The 17,058-nt window shown below is 43.1% G+C and overlaps 2 protein-coding genes across 2 annotated transcripts in view; one reads left to right on the top strand and one right to left on the bottom strand.

The window, feature by feature from the left end:
* bysl (bystin-like) overlaps nucleotides 1-13,711 on the bottom strand; it is a 27,398-nt gene extending 13,687 nt beyond the window's left edge. The window contains exons 1-5 of the mRNA XM_034082830.1: nucleotides 13,308-13,711; nucleotides 6,723-6,879; nucleotides 6,468-6,606; nucleotides 6,220-6,353; nucleotides 1,189-1,349 (exon numbers count right to left, since the gene is read on the bottom strand). Of these exons, the coding sequence (XP_033938721.1) occupies nucleotides 1,189-1,349; nucleotides 6,220-6,353; nucleotides 6,468-6,606; nucleotides 6,723-6,879; nucleotides 13,308-13,587 (871 nt within the window). The 5' untranslated portion in view covers nucleotides 13,588-13,711. The remainder of the gene's footprint in view (nucleotides 1-1,188; nucleotides 1,350-6,219; nucleotides 6,354-6,467; nucleotides 6,607-6,722; nucleotides 6,880-13,307) is intronic.
* Nucleotides 13,712-14,028: 317 nt separating this feature from the next.
* On the top strand, nucleotides 14,029-15,662 carry med20 (mediator complex subunit 20). Its single transcript, XM_034083678.2, has 4 exons — nucleotides 14,029-14,093; nucleotides 14,376-14,521; nucleotides 15,095-15,348; nucleotides 15,434-15,662. The coding sequence occupies exons 1-4, from the start codon at nucleotides 14,080-14,082 to the stop codon at nucleotides 15,653-15,655; spliced, it is 636 nt and encodes a 211-aa protein (XP_033939569.1). The 5' UTR covers nucleotides 14,029-14,079; the 3' UTR covers nucleotides 15,656-15,662.
* Nucleotides 15,663-17,058: the final 1,396 nt, after the last annotated feature.

The following is a 17,058-nucleotide window of genomic DNA, read 5'->3' on the forward strand; positions in this document are numbered from 1 at the left end:
TAATACTTTTGTACTTTTATTTGAGGAACATTTTAATTGCAGGATTGTTCCTACATTCTGGTACTTCTACTTTAACTCAAGTACAAGACCCGGGTACTTCTACTTTTACTCAAGTACAAGATATATACTTATACCACCTCCGTTTATAGCCTATGAAAAAAACTAATAGAAAACGAAGGCTAAAGCTAACGTTAGCAGATAGTGATGCTAGTTTGCTAGTTAAGTTTGCTCAACGATAATATTGCGACAGAAACACTTTTCAGTGCACATCACGCTCTTCCGCTCCGACAGGGAGCTCTGCTCTGAAACACCTGAACGGCCCGTTCACAGACTTCTGGTGTCTTTTTTGTCAACAAGCCGAGGCGCAGCGGCAGTTGCACTCCCACTTGTAGCCATGCTTCTCGTTTTCTCACATGCTCTGGCAGCTAGCGCGTGGCCGCGTGCACGAGAGAGGGGAGGGACTTAGAACGTGCTTGAGAGGAGCGGGACTGCAGGCACAGCTGCAGTGCAGGGAGTGGAAACAGAGCGCTGAACACACAGCGCTGAACACACACGGCTCTTATTAAAACGGCGCTTTTTCACGGGAGCACTTTTCCCCGTCATTCTTAAAGTACCGATACTAATGAAACGGAGGAATCGTACCGTTTTTAACGAAAGGGTATCGCGGTACCTTTCAAGTATCGGTACACCGTGCTCACAATGTCTGATGTAGAAGCTTTTAAACTGCCAAGATATTGTTTTGCTGATAGCAAGCTGTTATTTTTTTAACTAAGTATAATTACTATATTACTAAACAAATATGAGTTAGTGTATCCTTGATTATAAGTACATGCTTTAAGTTAAGTACCAACTGGATTAGATTTTACTTTTAATGTTGTATTTTAACAACAGTTTCTCCACCACTGTTGTTCAGTCCATTTAACATCTGGAAACTGAAAGAATCCATTACAATTATTAGAGCCCATGCTGATGTCATTAACGATTCTGTTTATTTTGATGTGGGAGCAGTACAAGTAAATGTGCATGTTTATAAACCGGAACTAAAAAATGTGGGGCATAACAAATAGGAATACATAAATAGTTAAGAGGCCCCAATAATCAAAAATCTATAATTGCTGTTCTCTAATATCAATTTCCTGTTATGACTCTTGAAAAGGGAAAATAAAATATCCATTTAAATGGTCTCACCTTTAAACCATGCCCCTGGTTTGAACAAGGCCTTCTTCAGAGCACTGTAGAGATGAAAGTTGAGTTTCTTGTACTCTGCAATATCATCTCTTACTCGGGGAAGGAGCACCAAGTTGTAAAACCTCTGGGCCATTCTCTCTTTCAGATTAGACGAGAAAATTCTATAACAAAAAGCATGAAAAAAATACTTTATTGTACCATGTACACATTTCTGCTAGGGCTGCACGGTATTGAAAAAAACTGACATCGCGATTTCCCCCCCCCCCCCCCCTGCGGTATATATTGCAGTTTTTTTAACCTGTTAAACCCCAAAGTCCCGGCGGGTACTTTACTTCTTTTTTTCACGACAGTGTCTCAGGGGATCGTAATATTTAAGAACCTATTAATGTGTTATACCAGATTAACAGAATAATCTCAGCTAACTGACGATACAAACCATTTTTACCAAAACAAAACACAAGTCTCATAAGAAGCATCTAAATGACCCCTGAGCGAAAAATGCTAACGCACTTTGGCACAGAACTCAAGATAAAAGTACCCTTATTATTACTTATCGTAGCTGCATTTACAAGATATCCGATTAAAGCTGAGGTTCCACAGATTATTTAGGTATATAGTATCATCACTGAGGGATCTGAACTCGGACAGGGGAAGACACAGACATCACAACACGTACTTTTACGTAGCTTCTAGGGGAGATGTCTCACCGTAACTGTCAATCTGATCAAAAGACGTGTTCAATGGCATTAAAACGAGAAAGAAAAAACACGGCTGAATCGGCTAATCCATAGGTTTTTAACGTCTCTGTATAAAAAAATGATTTAATTTATAATCCATAATTCCATTTTTATGTAAATATCGCAGAGCAAAAATTAGCTGCTAATGGTAGCCACCAGAGTGGCTGCTGCTTCCGGTCTAGGGCTGTCCCGAATACCATTTTTCGGGCTCCGGATATTCGGTAGTAATCAGCAGCGAATATTCGAATATTCGGTGCGGAGAGATTTGTATTTTTTTTTCACATTTCTTTTTTTTCACATTTTTTTTTTTTCCCCAAAAGGTTTCATAACACGCTCCGAATCCGAGACAACTGACAACACGCTGTTAAGCAGAAGCGCAGAAAGAGCATACTATTACGATTTATATGTATTTATTGTCTCAGTACTCGCAAACATTAAAACTAAATGTGTCCTCTGCATTTAACCCAGCGCAGCACCCGGGGACCAAATCTGGTTCCACATTCCGTCTATAACATTTTACAACCTGAACAGTCAAACAAAACAAAGATACAAAACACATATTTCAGCTGCCAGCTTCATGTTGCTGGCATTGTCGTGGACAACGGCTACTCGCTTATAATTCGGAATGGCAAAGGCGTCCGCCACTTCTCCAAGCTGTTCTGCAATATTTACTCCCGTATGGTTTACTTCCATTACTTTGGTTTCCAAAACAAAGTTACAGAGTTTCCACTCCCGAGTTATGAAATGACAGGTGACAGCCATATACGCCTCCATACGCACCGAGGTCCAAATGTCCGTTGTAAAATGTACGGCAGTTGAGTTTTCAATCTGAGTTACAATTTGGTCTCGGTGATCGCTGTACTTCAGAGACATGGCATCTAAGGCTGCGGCCCCACGAGGACGAAAACGGCTAAACGCATAGGATTAACGCAAACGCAATCGCAAACGGCTTCCGTCCACATGCAATAATTATCCGGATAGTGTCTGCCCACACGAGACCGCTCCGTTTAGCTCCAACCGCTGGAGAAGCTGCAGTACATATGCAGGAGCCTCTACGTGGCGCTGTAACTTCCTCCACAAAAGCAGCGAAGAAGCATGGTTGTCATGGTTGCCCTTCTGTTTATTCTCCGCGGTGGGGGCCGAGGGAACCGGGCAGAGTTTTTCGCCAGTCAACGTGTATTAAAGTTTAAATCTTCCGGACACAATTATAAAAGTGCCGGTCAAAGGTCTTCTTTGTTATTTATTGAGCTTTAAAACAAATGAATAACGACTCTATATAATATAATGATAAAATACACGGAGCCTCTCTTTTTCCTCCCTCTCTTCAGACAGCGTCAGTGTCTGTCTCATGCAGCAGCTCATCCAGTAATCAGTGACCCGGCCGACTGTAAAAATAAACATATTTATAACTAGTTTAGGGAGTTTGAGAGGTAATTAAAATAGCTAAGGGTGATGATCTGACTTGAAGTGTGTATTTTGCTGCAGCGGGAGGAGCTGCAGGTGAGCAGAGCTGCGTGTCTCCGTCCTGTCAGATTAGACTCCACTCGCGAGAGAAAGATAAATAATCTGAATTCAGGGTGCAGTTTACTTTGACGTGGGGGTGAGCAGCAGAGGTGGGGAGAGGCGGGGCTATTGCCTCATCATTAGGGCCCAGCCCGAAAAGGCAACGTGGGCAACACCTCCGCTTCTCTGTCCCGCGGGCCCACCACCTACGGGAAACAACGATGGGGTCGGGTGCGCTGCCAGAAGGGTGGCAGTGAAAGCGGAGGGTCTTGACGGACCAGACCCGGGCGACAGAAGCTGGCTTTGGGGACGTGGAACGTCACCTCTCTGGGGGGGAAGGAGCCGGAGCTTGTGCGGGAGGTGGAGCGTTACCAGTTGGATCTGGTTGGGCTCACCTCTACGCACAGCATCGGCTCTGGAACCTTACTTCTGGATAGGGGTTGGACTCCATTCTTCAGTTGCAAGGTACCGACAGGCCCGAAGGGCAGCAGCCTCATCCGTGGCCGAGGCAAAGCAGCGGGTGTGGGAGAAGTTCGGAGAAGACATGGAGAAGGACTTTCGGGCGGCACCAAAGTTGTTCTGGAAAACTGTCCGACACCTCAGGAGGGGGAAGCAGGGGACCATCCAAGCTGTGTACAGTAAGGATGGGACGTTGTTGACCTCAACTGATTGAGTGTTAGGGCGTTGGAAGGAACACTTTGAGGAACTCCTGAACCCGACAACTCCGCACTCTATGTTAGAGGCAGAGCTGGAGTATGACGGGGGATCAACACCAATCTCCCGGGGGGAGGTCACTGAGGTCGTCAAACAACTCCACAGTGGCAAAGCCCCGGGGGTGGATGAGATCCGCCCGGAAATGCTGAAGGCTCTGGGTGTTGAGGGACTGTCATGGTTGACACGTGTCATCAACGTTGCGTGGAAGTCGGAAACAGTACCGAAGGAGTGGCAGACCGGGGTGGTGGTTCCCCTTTTTAAAAAGGGGGATCAGAGGGTGTGTGCCAATTACAGAGGCATCACACTACTCAGCCTCCCCGGGAAAGTTTACTCCAAGGTACTCGAAAGGAGGGTCAGGCCGATTGTCGAACCTCAGATTGAGGAGGAACAATGCGGATTCCGTCCTGGTCGTGGAACGACGGATCAGCTTTTTACTCTCGCAAGGATCCTGGAGGGGGCCTGGGAGTACGCTTATCCGGTCTACATGTGTTTTGTAGACTTGGATAAGGCGTATGACCGAGTTCCCAGGGAGTTACTGTGGGAGGTGCTGCGGGAGTATGGGGTGAGGGGGTCTCTACTCAGGGCCATCCAATCTCTGTACTCCCAAAGCGAGAGCTGTGTCCGGGTCCTCGGCAGTAAGTCGGACCCATTTCCGGTGAGGGTTGGCCTCCGCCAGGGCTGCGCTTTGTCACCAATCCTGTTTGTAATATACATGGATCGGATTTCGAGGCGTAGTCGTGGGGGAGGGGGTCTGCAGTTCGGTGGACTAAGGATTGCACCACTGCTTTTTGCAGATGATGTGGTTCTAATGGCTTCACCGGTCTGCGACCTTCAGCACTCACTGGATCGGTTCGCAACCGAGTGTGAAGCGGCTGGGATGAGGATCAGCACCTCCAAATCTGAGGCCATGGTTCTCAGCAGGAAACCGATGGACTGTCCACTCCAGGTAGGGAACGAGTCCTTACCCCAAGTGAAGGAGTTCAAGTATCTCGGGGTCTTGTTCTCGAGTGAGGGAACAATGGAGCGTGAGATGGGCCGGAGAATCGGAGCAGCGGGAGCGGTACTGCAGTCGCTTTACCGCACCGTTGTGACGAAAAGGGAGCTGAGCCAGAAGGCAAAGCTCTCTGTCTACCGGGCCATTTTCGTTCCTACCCTCACCTATGGTCATGAAGGATGGGTCATGACCGAAAGAACGAGATCGCGGATACAAGCGGCCGAGATGGGTTTTCTCCGCAGGGTGGCTGGAGTCTCCCTTAGGGATAAGGTGAGAAGTTCGGTCATCAGGGAGGGACTCGGAGTTGAGCCGCTCCTCCTTCGCATCGAAAAGAGCCAGTTGAGGTGGTTCGGGCACCTAGTTAGGATGCCACCTGGGCGCCTCCCTAGGGAGGTGTTCCAGGCACGTCCAGCTGGGAAGAGACCAAGGGGTAGACCTAGGACCAGGTGGAGGGATTATATCTCTTCACTGGCCTGGGAGCGCCTTGGGATCCCCCAGTCAGAGCTGGTTGATGTCGCCAGGGAAAAGAAAGTTTGGGGCTCTCCGCTGGAACTGCTACCCCCGCGACCCGACCACGGATAAGCGGGAGAAGATGGATGGATGGAACAATTGCTTCAAAGCCACAGATACATTATCAACCTATGGATCAACCGATTCAGCCGCGTTTTTTCTTTCTCGTTTTAATGCCATTGAACACGTCTTTTGATCAGATTGACAGCTACGGTGAGACGATCTCCCGTAAAAGGTGCGTGTTGTGATGTCTGTGTTTGCTTCCCCTGTTGCGAGATCGGATCGCTTAGATACTATACTTAAATAATCTGTGGAGTCTCAGCTTTAATCGGATATATTGTATGTGCAGTTTCGATAAGTAATAAGGGTATCTTTATTTTGAATTCTGTGCTAAAGTGCGTTAGATTTCTTTTTTTTTAATGAATAAAACCGCACGTCCCTGCGGTGTGAATACCGCGCATGCGCATACCGCGGTTATCGCCATGACACGGTATATCGTTCAGCCCTAATTTCTGCAGTAGATTCCATAACTCACTCAGTTTAAAGCCACAATCAAACCATCTGGGGACTCACCGTGTCGCTTGGTACATAGCAGCTGCAGTCCAGGTCTCAGGCTCAGTCAAATAAAGAATCTGCTCCCAGTTTGAAAGTGCCGGGACTATTTTAAAAGCCTTTGGCAATTTACCGCTGCGGTATCTCGACAGAACCTGAAACAAAAGATATTATAAATATCATGTAACTGCTCACTAGGAGATATTAACATTTACAGTCGGGAACATAATCGACAGTTTCCCTGCTTTCAGACAACTGATGTAACTTACCTTATTGACACCTTTGTACACTTCTATGACCCTTGGGTCAAGTTCTGGCATTGGATGCCCTGACACCTCTGACATCACTGTCCCTACTTCAGTTTGCTTCTCTGTGATCTTCTCCATGATGATGTCAGCTAAGGTCCGTCTACGAAGAACACAAAGAAAAACACTTAGCATTTAAAGTAAAGACTTAGCTCATAGCGTCGTGTGTCATTTAAAAAGATAGTTTTTAGATAAAGTCATGATTTTGTTGCATCTTGCCTCATCGGAGGGTTTTTATTCATGAACATCTCCATGGCCTTTTCGTCGTCAGGGTCAACAGTGACTTCAGTTTCACCCGCAACATCGCCTTCATCTGCACCTGCTGCTCCCAGCGCTGGCCACTCCTCATCGGAGTCTGCATCCTGAGACTCAGGCCCTAAGGTTGGATTACAAGACGCAGATTGTCATTTAGATAGTCAAACCCAAATAGTATTGTACAGATATAAACTGTATAGTCAAGTGATGCTAATGGCTTAAGTCTTCTGAAGGAGATTAACATTATTAAACAAATTCAGCATATCTACAGTCAGTGGTGTAAAGTAACTAAGTACATTTATTCAAGTACAGTACACTTTTTAGGTACTTGTACTTTCAAATTTCAATTTGATGCTACTTTGTACTTCTACTCCACTGCAATTTCAGAGGTAAATCAGGTACTTATACGTTACCACATTGATGTAGTACCTATATTTACTTTGCAGATTTGGAATAATGGTGTGAAATATAATAAACACTTGAATCAGACTTTAGTTACACCTGGAGTAAATTCACAAGTTACCCTGCAGTATACAAAGTCATTAAAACTGATAAACATTTTAATGAATCAATATTTATAATCAAATATATAATATATGATTGTGGAATAGGCCAATCTGCATAATGAGTACTACTATATTTTGATGCCAATACTTTTGTAGTTTTACTTGAGTAACATTTTGAACTAGAGAATGCAATTCCTGAAGAAATTGCTAGTGGGAATGCTTTATGCTGAAAAGCTGACGCTAAACTGCTATGCTGAAATGTAATGTGTAAGAAGAAAGTGAAGAATTTAGATTAATGACAGTAATCAGCAGGAACCGCTTCGACGCGTGTATTTCGGTTTATTCACGGCATTCTTTTTGTTATTCTACAGTATTGTTGTTTTATAGTTATTCGTTAATGTATATAACCAAATTTCTGTTCTTTGAAATTGAAAAGGATATTGCATTGTGTGTTACTTTCGTTGCAGTTGTATATGTCTTAAGTGTAATTTGACTTGGCTTCCTATTTTGTATGGACATGCTTTTATTTTGAAGGAGAGTTAGCGCTGTTGACAGGAAGTTATTGTTGCTATGGAAACAACGTGACGGAGATTAATGGGAAAAAGTCATATCTACATATAGGCATATATACAAGAGGCACAAGCTCTTACGTTGATATTGGAGATTTCAATACATTCGGGGGGGGGGGGGGGGAAACGAATATCCGAATAACGAAATTGAAACCCGAATAGTACTCCAACGAATGAATATTCGGATATAGCCCTATTTGATGACACCCCATAATACGCTTAGATGTGTTGATGGCTGAATCGTTACCAAACCTGTGAAGTTTTGGGCCGTTTGGAGCATTTTCACTGAAGCTATGAGAAAACCGTGTTTCATAGCGAGTTTCATGGCCAGTCCGCCCCTGGTTCCCTGACACACCGGGGACACATATTCATGTGTAAAAGACGTACAAGAGTGCATTTTGCATGATAGGTCCCCTTTAATTATTTTGTGTAATTTATTTAAATTTTTCAAGCTACGAGATGTTTTCGTACGTCTCTCATGAAAAATTATGTCTCAGGCAGGGCTCGAGCTTAAGGACGTCCCGTCGTCGAAAAAAATAGTGTCGGGGGAGGATAAAAAATAATTTTGGGACGAATTTGGGACGAGTTAAAATAAAAATACCCTGCTAACTCTACTACAAACGGCGATGAAAATGAAACCGACTGCACGTTTTGTGTAGCACATTAAACCTCCTTGTCAACATAAACACACACGCACAAAACATTTAGAAACCCGCGAAATACACACACATGTAGCTGTGCCCGCGAATTCCTGGCCCTGCGGGTCTAGCCATGTACTGAGTGTGTGTATTTCGCGGGTTGAGTGATGTGCAATGGCATCCCGTGGAGGAATTCTGAAATTTTTACCATTACATCTAGGGATGCACGATATTGGTTTTTTTAAACCGATACCGATAACTTCCTGCTTCTCAAGACCGATAACACAAAAAAAATTACGCCACTAATTATTTTAACGCATGTGTATTTTTTTTCCTTGGCCGCCCCGTAGTTTCAGAGCGCATCGACTTTAAAATACCATCTACAAGCTGATGCTGACAGCCCCGCTCCAGCCGCCTGCTTGTGGCAGACCACACTTCCACGCTCACCGGCAGGCACCGACTGGCCATCTGGAGGACCGGGAGGGTGTGTGTATGTGTGGCCCGAGCGAGCGAGAGAGACCTTACGTGCATTGTTGTTGTTAGCATCTGGTGCTAGCTAGCTGCGCTAACGGATATAAGGAGCTGTTTAAATGAAAACAGAGGAGCGACATTTCGCCACAACTGCACCGAGCACTTGACTTTATGCAGGAAGCCAGACAGTGGGACATTGTACGAAAAGTCAGCACACTCAGCACGGATACATGAACATGATTGCAGCTTCCAGGCAGCTCCGCTTCGAGCATATGCCTTGAATTGCACATAGCTCCAACGCGCGCGCGCGGTTGTGCCATCGACGACTACTCTCTGTGATAGGTTTCTTACATTTTTTATTGAAAAAGTATCTGCTCTTAGGCTAGCCCACACTAGTGCTACCCCAGATTCTGCTCCTTTTCTGTGCCCTGCTGTCCTCGACCACTTTGAGCCTGTATCCCTCACTTCTCTCTCGGATGTTGTCAAGCACCTGCGGCCGACAAACTGCACCTCAGACAGCATTCCCTCTCGCCTTCTCAGAGATGTTTTTGATTCAGTTGGAGCAAGTATTTTATTAGTCATAAACACCTCTCTTAGCTCAGGTTGCGTCCCAGCTGCCTTCAAACATGCTGTGGTCAAGCCACTGCTAAAAAATAAAAATCTCGACCCCTCAATTCCCGCAAATTTTAGGCCCATCTCCCAGCTACCTTTTTTATCCAAAGCCCTGGAGCGAGTAGTCTACGCCCAGCTGCAGTCTTTTTTAATCTCACATGGAATCCATGAAAAGTTTCAGTCTGGCTTCAAACCAATGCACAGCACTGAAACAGCCCTTTTAAGAGTTTTTAACGATCTGCTCCTAGCCGCCGACTCAGGTAGCCCAGCTGTCCTGGTGCTATTAGACCTAACAGCTGCCTTCGACACAGTGGACCATAGCATCCTGTTGTCACGGCTTGAACAGTCCACTGGCATCACAGGCTCTGCCCTTGCATGGTTCAGGTCCTACCTGACAGACCGCAGTTTTTCAGTGCAGCTAGGTGCCTTCTCCTCTGCAAAAGCCCCTCTTACTTGTGGGGTTCCCCAAGGCTCTATCCTGGGCCCCATCCTCTTTTTATTGTATATACTGCCCCTAGGTTCAATCCTCAGAAAACGTAACATTCCCTTCCACTGCTACGCTGACGATGTTCAGATTTATCTGCCTCTCAAAGGAAATGACAAACACTCACTACAGCGGTTGACGGATTGCCTGACAGAAATGAAGTCCTGGCTGAGCAGAAATTTTCTTAACCTCAACGAGAGCAAGACTGAGGTCATCTTTTTTGGACCCCAACCTCCAGCCTCTTCTGTTGACATTCTGGGTCCTCTTAAAACAAACATCCTCCCCTCGGTCATGAATCTTGGAGTGACTTTTACTAACACTTTTAAATTCGACAAGCAGGTCAGCAGCGTAGTGAAATCCTGCTTTTTTAAATTAAGAGTGTTGGCCAAAACCAAGTCTTTTTTATCTTTCAAAGACCTGGAGAGAGTTATCAACGCCTTTGTGACCTCGAGACTCGATTATTGCAACGCTCTATACGTGGGTATGGACCAGGTCTCAATTAAACGCCTGCAGCTAGTGCAGAACGCAGTGGCACGTCTCCTCACTGGCCACAAAAAGCATGACCACATCACCCCAATTCTGGCCTCATTGCACTGGCTTCCAATTCGGTTCCGAATTGATTTTAAAATCCTTTTATTTGTTTTTAAAGCACTAAATGGGCTGGCTCCGGCCTATATAGCTGAACTCCTCCAGTGCTACACCCCAGCCAGAGCGTTAAGGTCTGCTGAACAGCTGCTACTGGTAGTGCCTAAAACCAGGCTAAAAACCAGAGGGCACCGAGCCTTCGCGGCGGCTGGCCCTAGGCTCTGGAACACTCTGCCCCTCCATGTGAGGTCGGCCCAGACCCTAGGGGTTTTTCAATCAAAACTAAAAACTCACTTCTTCACCCTGGCCTTCTAATCATAGCCGAGCACGACTCATGACACTTCCCTGTGTTTGATTTTTATATTTGCTTCAGGACAGTGTTGGATTTTTTTTGTGGGACTTGATTGGATTCAATATTAGAGTAATTTTGTCGTTTGTGTGTTTGTTTAAATATTTGGCCTTTGTTTATGTGATTGAATGATTTACTCAAATAAAAAGGTTGATGAATTATCATCCAATGATTTGTATGATGTTTTATTTATGTTAAAGGTCACTTTGAATGATTTTAACTTATGAGAATGTAGAAAAACTAACATTTTAAATTCGGGGCGGTCCACATTAATTTCGGGACGGCTTAGATTGTATTTCGGGACGGTTCCGGGAGGATGGGGGAAAAAGTTAGTCGAGAGCCCTGGTCTCAGGCAGTGGCGACTGGTCATTAGGGGCAGGTACAGCCCCACCTAGTGTCAGCAGAAAGTATTAAAAATAATGATTACAACAAAATACAAAAAAATATATATATAAAATATATTTTAAGATCATGTTTAATCATCTGATTCATCTGTACATTGCTGTTTTAGTCTGTGTTCTTCTAATTAGTGTCTACAGTGTGTGCCTATTGAGCTGTTTAGAGCCATGTGGGACAAAACCCGATCATGCCCCTCCCTATCACTGTCTAAGTGAACGGTGATTGTAAAAACTACACAGCGCATGCTCAGAGTATTGTCCTATTTAATGTGTGTGGCAAAAAAATAATGACCATAGGGGCACTGAGCTGCCATCCCCACCATACGTCATCTCACATAATTCAGAGCTGATTGGCTGTAAGTACGTGTGCCGCGAAGAGTGTGGTGTGTGAAGAGGAGATGAGAGACGCGTCCTAAAACCCGGAAGTAAGCTGCGCATGGGTTCCCTCCACAAAAAAGCAATGAGATTTCTCCATAGGATTTAAGAAAATAGCTCAAAATAAGATCTGTGGGAAATGTACCCGTTAGATAAATGCACGTTTTGTTCAGTCGGATAATATCCACATGTCTACCCTACTTTTATAATTTTCTAATCATAAATCTATCGATTAGGAGGACTTTTACAAAAAAGTAATCGAGATTTTTGTCCAGAAGGATAGGCAAATGGACTTCATCTTCAAGTCAAGGTAAGACCGCAATTTTATTGAAAATGGGATCTTACTAAGAGAGAACAATTCAATATTTAAATGATAAAATTACATTTTTTGGGTATCCTTTTGTTGAACCGTCTGTTTAAAATTAATTGAAGCATCAGACAAAAAAAGCTTTTGAGAATATTATATTTTGATTTAGGTCAAAATATAATATTTATAAACCTGAAGGGTCAGTGCCAGTGCCTCACCAGCCATGAACCTCACTGCAGAAGCTTATATATAGACATCTAATTTTGTGCCCCACCACTTTTGTACATATAAAAACGCCACTGGTCTCAGGATTGTAGGGTTTTGGAATTATGGCAGGTTTAAAAAATATATATTCAGGCGAATTTCAAGCTGTCCTCCACTCTAGCTGTGACATCACACACGCCTTAACGAGCTGCGCAATACACACTAATGTTAACATCTGAAGAAGGCTTCTTTACCAAGGTCTGAACAATGTTTAATATTTCTAAAAGTATGAATCTGATTTAAAAGTTGTTTAATATGAATAATGTCAGAAAGATGTAACATTTTAAAGTTGCAATGAGGTTTCTGAGTGAAAGTATGAAGGAACAGTTAGCAGTTGAAGTCGCATGAAGATTTGTCAAGTCTGAAGAGTTTCTCCATTGACTTCCATGTTAAAAATGTGATGAATTATGGGATATATCTAGGAAATTATAAAAGTTATGAATGAGAAAAGTAGAAGCAATCGATTCCCGATCGAGCTGAACGTTTTGATATTTGAACTAAGTTTCTGCGATGTAGAATGTGGGAGAAGAAAACGGACAAAATAACCCGGCGGAATAATAATAAAGAATTTCGTGCGTCGAAGAACAGATAGTTGGAATGCTGTTTCAGCATTCCCACTAACTGAAGAACTTGTACTTGTTACAAATGTATTCCAACACTCTGGTATTGATTTGTGTGATGTTTTTCCTATGATCAAAAATATTAAAATATTCCTAATTTATTACGGTTCCGTCAAAAAAAGTTTCCTCTAACAATTCTGTGTAGTGTGTTTATGTTCAACATATGTCTGTGGGTTGTATTGTCCACAATATTCAATGTTACATGTCTATCGTATTGTAACGCCATTTGAGCACCTAGAAAAGCACTAAAATAGATGTAATGTATTATGATTATTAGTATATAACTATGGGATAGCCCCGATACATTAGTACATTTAAGGAGTTTCATGTTGAACCTAACTTTTCATAATCAGTTCATAGGGCATACATACCTCCAACATTACCGAGAACAGTGACTGGTGTTTTCTTCTTCTCTGGTGCCAGGCCATACTCCGTCTGAAGCTCCTCTTGTTGGATCCGAGCCTGTTGTAAGATTTTCCGGGAAAGACGCTCGTCGACGTACGTGTCTTCGTTTTCTGCCCGGCTGTCTCTGCTCTTCACTCGGCCTCGGGCTCGCATGGTGTCCCCCTGCAGGATCTGGTCAGCCAGCGGCATGGATCCTCCGCTCTTCTCACCTCCTCCTGTGCCCGCAGATCGTTTCACTTTTGGCATCGCTGTTTCTAACCGAAGATGTAGCTATATTATGTTCTTTTGGTTAAGAATGAACAAGTACTGTGCTGTAAACAGCCACTCGTTCAACACGTGCGGATGTCCATTACAGAAAGGATGTGACGTATTTTACGTCACGTACTTCTTTAACCCAGCAAGAATTTAATGTTAGTTGTTTTTTTCTTCCTGAAACTTTATAAAACAAATTGTTTAAAAGTTAGTTGTATTTTTTTGAGCTGTTGAATCGTTATTAGGTACGTTTAAAAATTGGTATCTTTAAAAATGTATATCATATTCACTGATATATTAATAAAAGTTATCTGCCGACAAATAACTATTTTTTATTTAAAGTAGCATATACATTTTTGCAATACAATATCTTTATTTTTTGCTATTTAAAATATTATTATTATTACTGATTTACCTTTGCCGGAAGACTGACTTTTCACCCGGAAGTTATTCACCGAATGCCAAGAAAGAGGAGGCAAAACATCAATGGGAGTCACTTGGTGAGATGATAACTTTATGGTTACAGCAATATTCAAAATCTTAACAATGATTTAAACATTATTTGCGTAATGTGCAATTATCTTTGGCCTTAACCATCGCGCATATGTTTGCACTTTGCAGCGCTGCTTCGGTCACTTCCATTCAAACGATGCTCTGCGAAACCATTTCTGACAACATGACATGCACATTAGAGATCTTACGGAGGAGGGACTTTGTTTCTCAGGCCCTTTCAGTTAACGCTCTTGTTTTCTCCCGTAATGTGGTGTTTGTTCGTCCTGCAGTGTGTGCCAGGTGCCCGTGGCAGAGGGGAAGAGCGTGCAGCAGTCCGTGGACATCGTGCACAAGAAGCTGGAGCAGCTGGGTGCTGTGAAGCAGGGCAGCTTCTGGGTGGACTGTGAGACGTACCATCCAACAGGAAATGTCAGCGGTAATATTTGAAGCTATACGTTTTATTCATAGGTTTTCCATCCAACAATACATCACTTTGAATATTTCAAGGCGTGTGATGATGAGTGTAACCCCCTTTAAGGTGACTATAACCATGGTTGTTAATTAGATTACAAACCTGGAATTACATTGGTAAACATGTTCATGATATATAATTATTTATTTATCAATCTTTAGTTACTAGTACTGCATTTTCTGGCAGTATTCAGTACTTGAGCTCCTCCTTAGCCAGCTGCAACATTAAAATGAAGAACACAAATGCATCAATAATTACTGTTCAACAATATAACATAATATTGTTTGGATCCTTTCATTTAATATTTTGAATGCAGGACTTTTAAAATATAGTAAGAAGTAGAGAAATACTTTCTACTTGTGGTATTACTCCTTTCACTTTATTAAAATGTCCTATATCATATTATTGACATAATAATAATAATGAAGTATTACCGCCACAAAATAAGTATCTAAAAAGATGAAATGCATGCAGAAAACAAGAAATGCACTTAAATAGATAATACTTCTGACAGTCATTCTTGTCCGTCTGTTACAGGTCAGCCCTCCAAGCTCTTATACGTGATGCACAACTCTGAAACTCCCCTGAGCTGCATGGGTCTGTTTGAAGGTGGACCCTGCCTGATAGCAGATGCAAACTTTGACGTTCTCATGGTGAAGCTAAAAAGTCACTTCCAAAATGCCAAGGCGCATAAGGTGGAGTGTCGTGGATCTAGATACCGCTACTGTGATTTCTTGATAAAGGTTGGCACGGTAACAATGAGCTCCAGCGCCAGAGGGATATCAGTTGAGGTATGTAGATAAATGAAAAGTAGTAATAGTGGAAGCATAATATTCTCCTGCTGAGAATGCGCTAACTCTTTGAGTGTTTCTACAGGTGGAGTACTGCCCCTGTGTGGTTCCAGGGGAATGCTGGAATCTCACAAAAGAGTTCATGCAGTCCTTTCTTGGTCCCAGCGTCCCCGAACTGCCGTCTGTGTTTGCTGCCAAGCCTGAAGGACTCTTTGCCCCATCAGACTGCGTTGACACCATGACTCAGTACTTGGAGTTGTTCAACAAACTTCGTAAAATGCAAATGCCAGGAAGTAATGTGCGTTGAGTGGTCAATGGCAATGGAGAGAACTTTTTTTGTATATTTGTATTGATGTTGCTTTAATTCTGTCCCCCTGAACCGGCATGTACTTTTGGCATTTTGTTTATAAAGCCTGGGATTTTTTTATTTCCATCTCTGGAGGCTCAATGCATTGAACCTTCTTATTTTATGAATGCATTTTGTATTAAAGAGACTTAAAGGTGACAAAACAATGCATATTCCTGTATTCACAATACACATCTGTTACAGATTACACTAACAATGTCTCTGTTCTGTTTGAGTTTCTCAGTGAATAAGGATAAGGGCTGCATTTAATTGAGCCAAAATGTTATTATTTACACATTTTCCTACTGTAAGCTATCTAAATATTACCTCCACAACTGGTGTTAAGGCAGGTCAAAGTGCCTGCTGTGAGACAGCCTTAGTATGAATAAAATAATCAGAAAAAGGTGAAACAAACACACAAGAGACTTCCCTGGTTTGTTACAAAGGATTGAATAATGGGTCTGAAAGTTTATAGAAAACAACTTTTCATTTTTTCAATGTCAGAATGGTGTATTAAAACAAGCCAGTAAAAAAAACGTGTTTTTTCACATTGTGGAAAATATGATAGTCTGAGAACCGTCCACACCCAGTGCATTTTTTTTAAAACAGCAGTGCAGTGCTGGATTACTTTTTGGCACCACTTTCACCCTGTGTTAACACGAATCACATTTACAGGATTAGAGTTTCTCTTTATACACCCATGTTTAGGCGAACTTAAGTCTATATGTTTTTTTTTGGATTCCCAATAGCTGCTTCCAACGGCTAAAAGGGGTTGACACAAGTTAACATTACATTATAAAAAAGTACAAATCAAAGGCAAAACATCAGACAAGCAAACTATAACACAATAATAAAAGCAATTATGACGATAGAAAAACAGGCAAGCACATTTGCCATAAAAAAAGCAATATGCTACCACTAAAAATATGTATAGAGTGATAGATAAAAATAAAGATGTAATAAACTCCCTTGAACCTGACAGCTGTAACTCACGATTCAGCAATAATACTGTGCCTACAAGCTACACCTCCCCTAATGCATTATAGGATTACCACGCACCAGCTGACATGGCGAACACGGGTCTTTCGAGGACATTGGGCTCAGGGGCAGTCTTCATCTCTGCCCGGTGTGCGGTGGGTCCAGCCTCGGTTATTGTTCCATGGCATGTGGCCTTGGTGGGTGGACGGACGGCCGGTCCATCGTGCTGCCTGTTGTTCAGCCCTTCCGCCAATGAGAGCCGGGCTGCCGCTGAGCCCCGGTCCAATGAGAGCAGTCGGGTCTGGGCTCTGCTGTTCAATCTGTGAGGAGGACAACAACCAGCTCTCAGTGTACCGGATGGATGTATGTTGGCGATGGTAACGTTA

This window comes from Pseudochaenichthys georgianus, chromosome 5 (assembly GCF_902827115.2).
Source record: "Pseudochaenichthys georgianus chromosome 5, fPseGeo1.2, whole genome shotgun sequence".
NCBI lineage: Eukaryota > Metazoa > Chordata > Actinopteri > Perciformes > Channichthyidae > Pseudochaenichthys > Pseudochaenichthys georgianus.

Coding starts and splice junctions, on each gene's coding strand:
- med20 (XM_034083678.2), top strand. Junction 14,522..15,094: donor TCCAACAGGAAATGTCAGCG/GTAATATTTGAA, acceptor CGTCTGTTACAG/GTCAGCCCTCCAAGCTCTTA. Junction 15,349..15,433: donor CCAGAGGGATATCAGTTGAG/GTATGTAGATAA, acceptor GTGTTTCTACAG/GTGGAGTACTGCCCCTGTGT.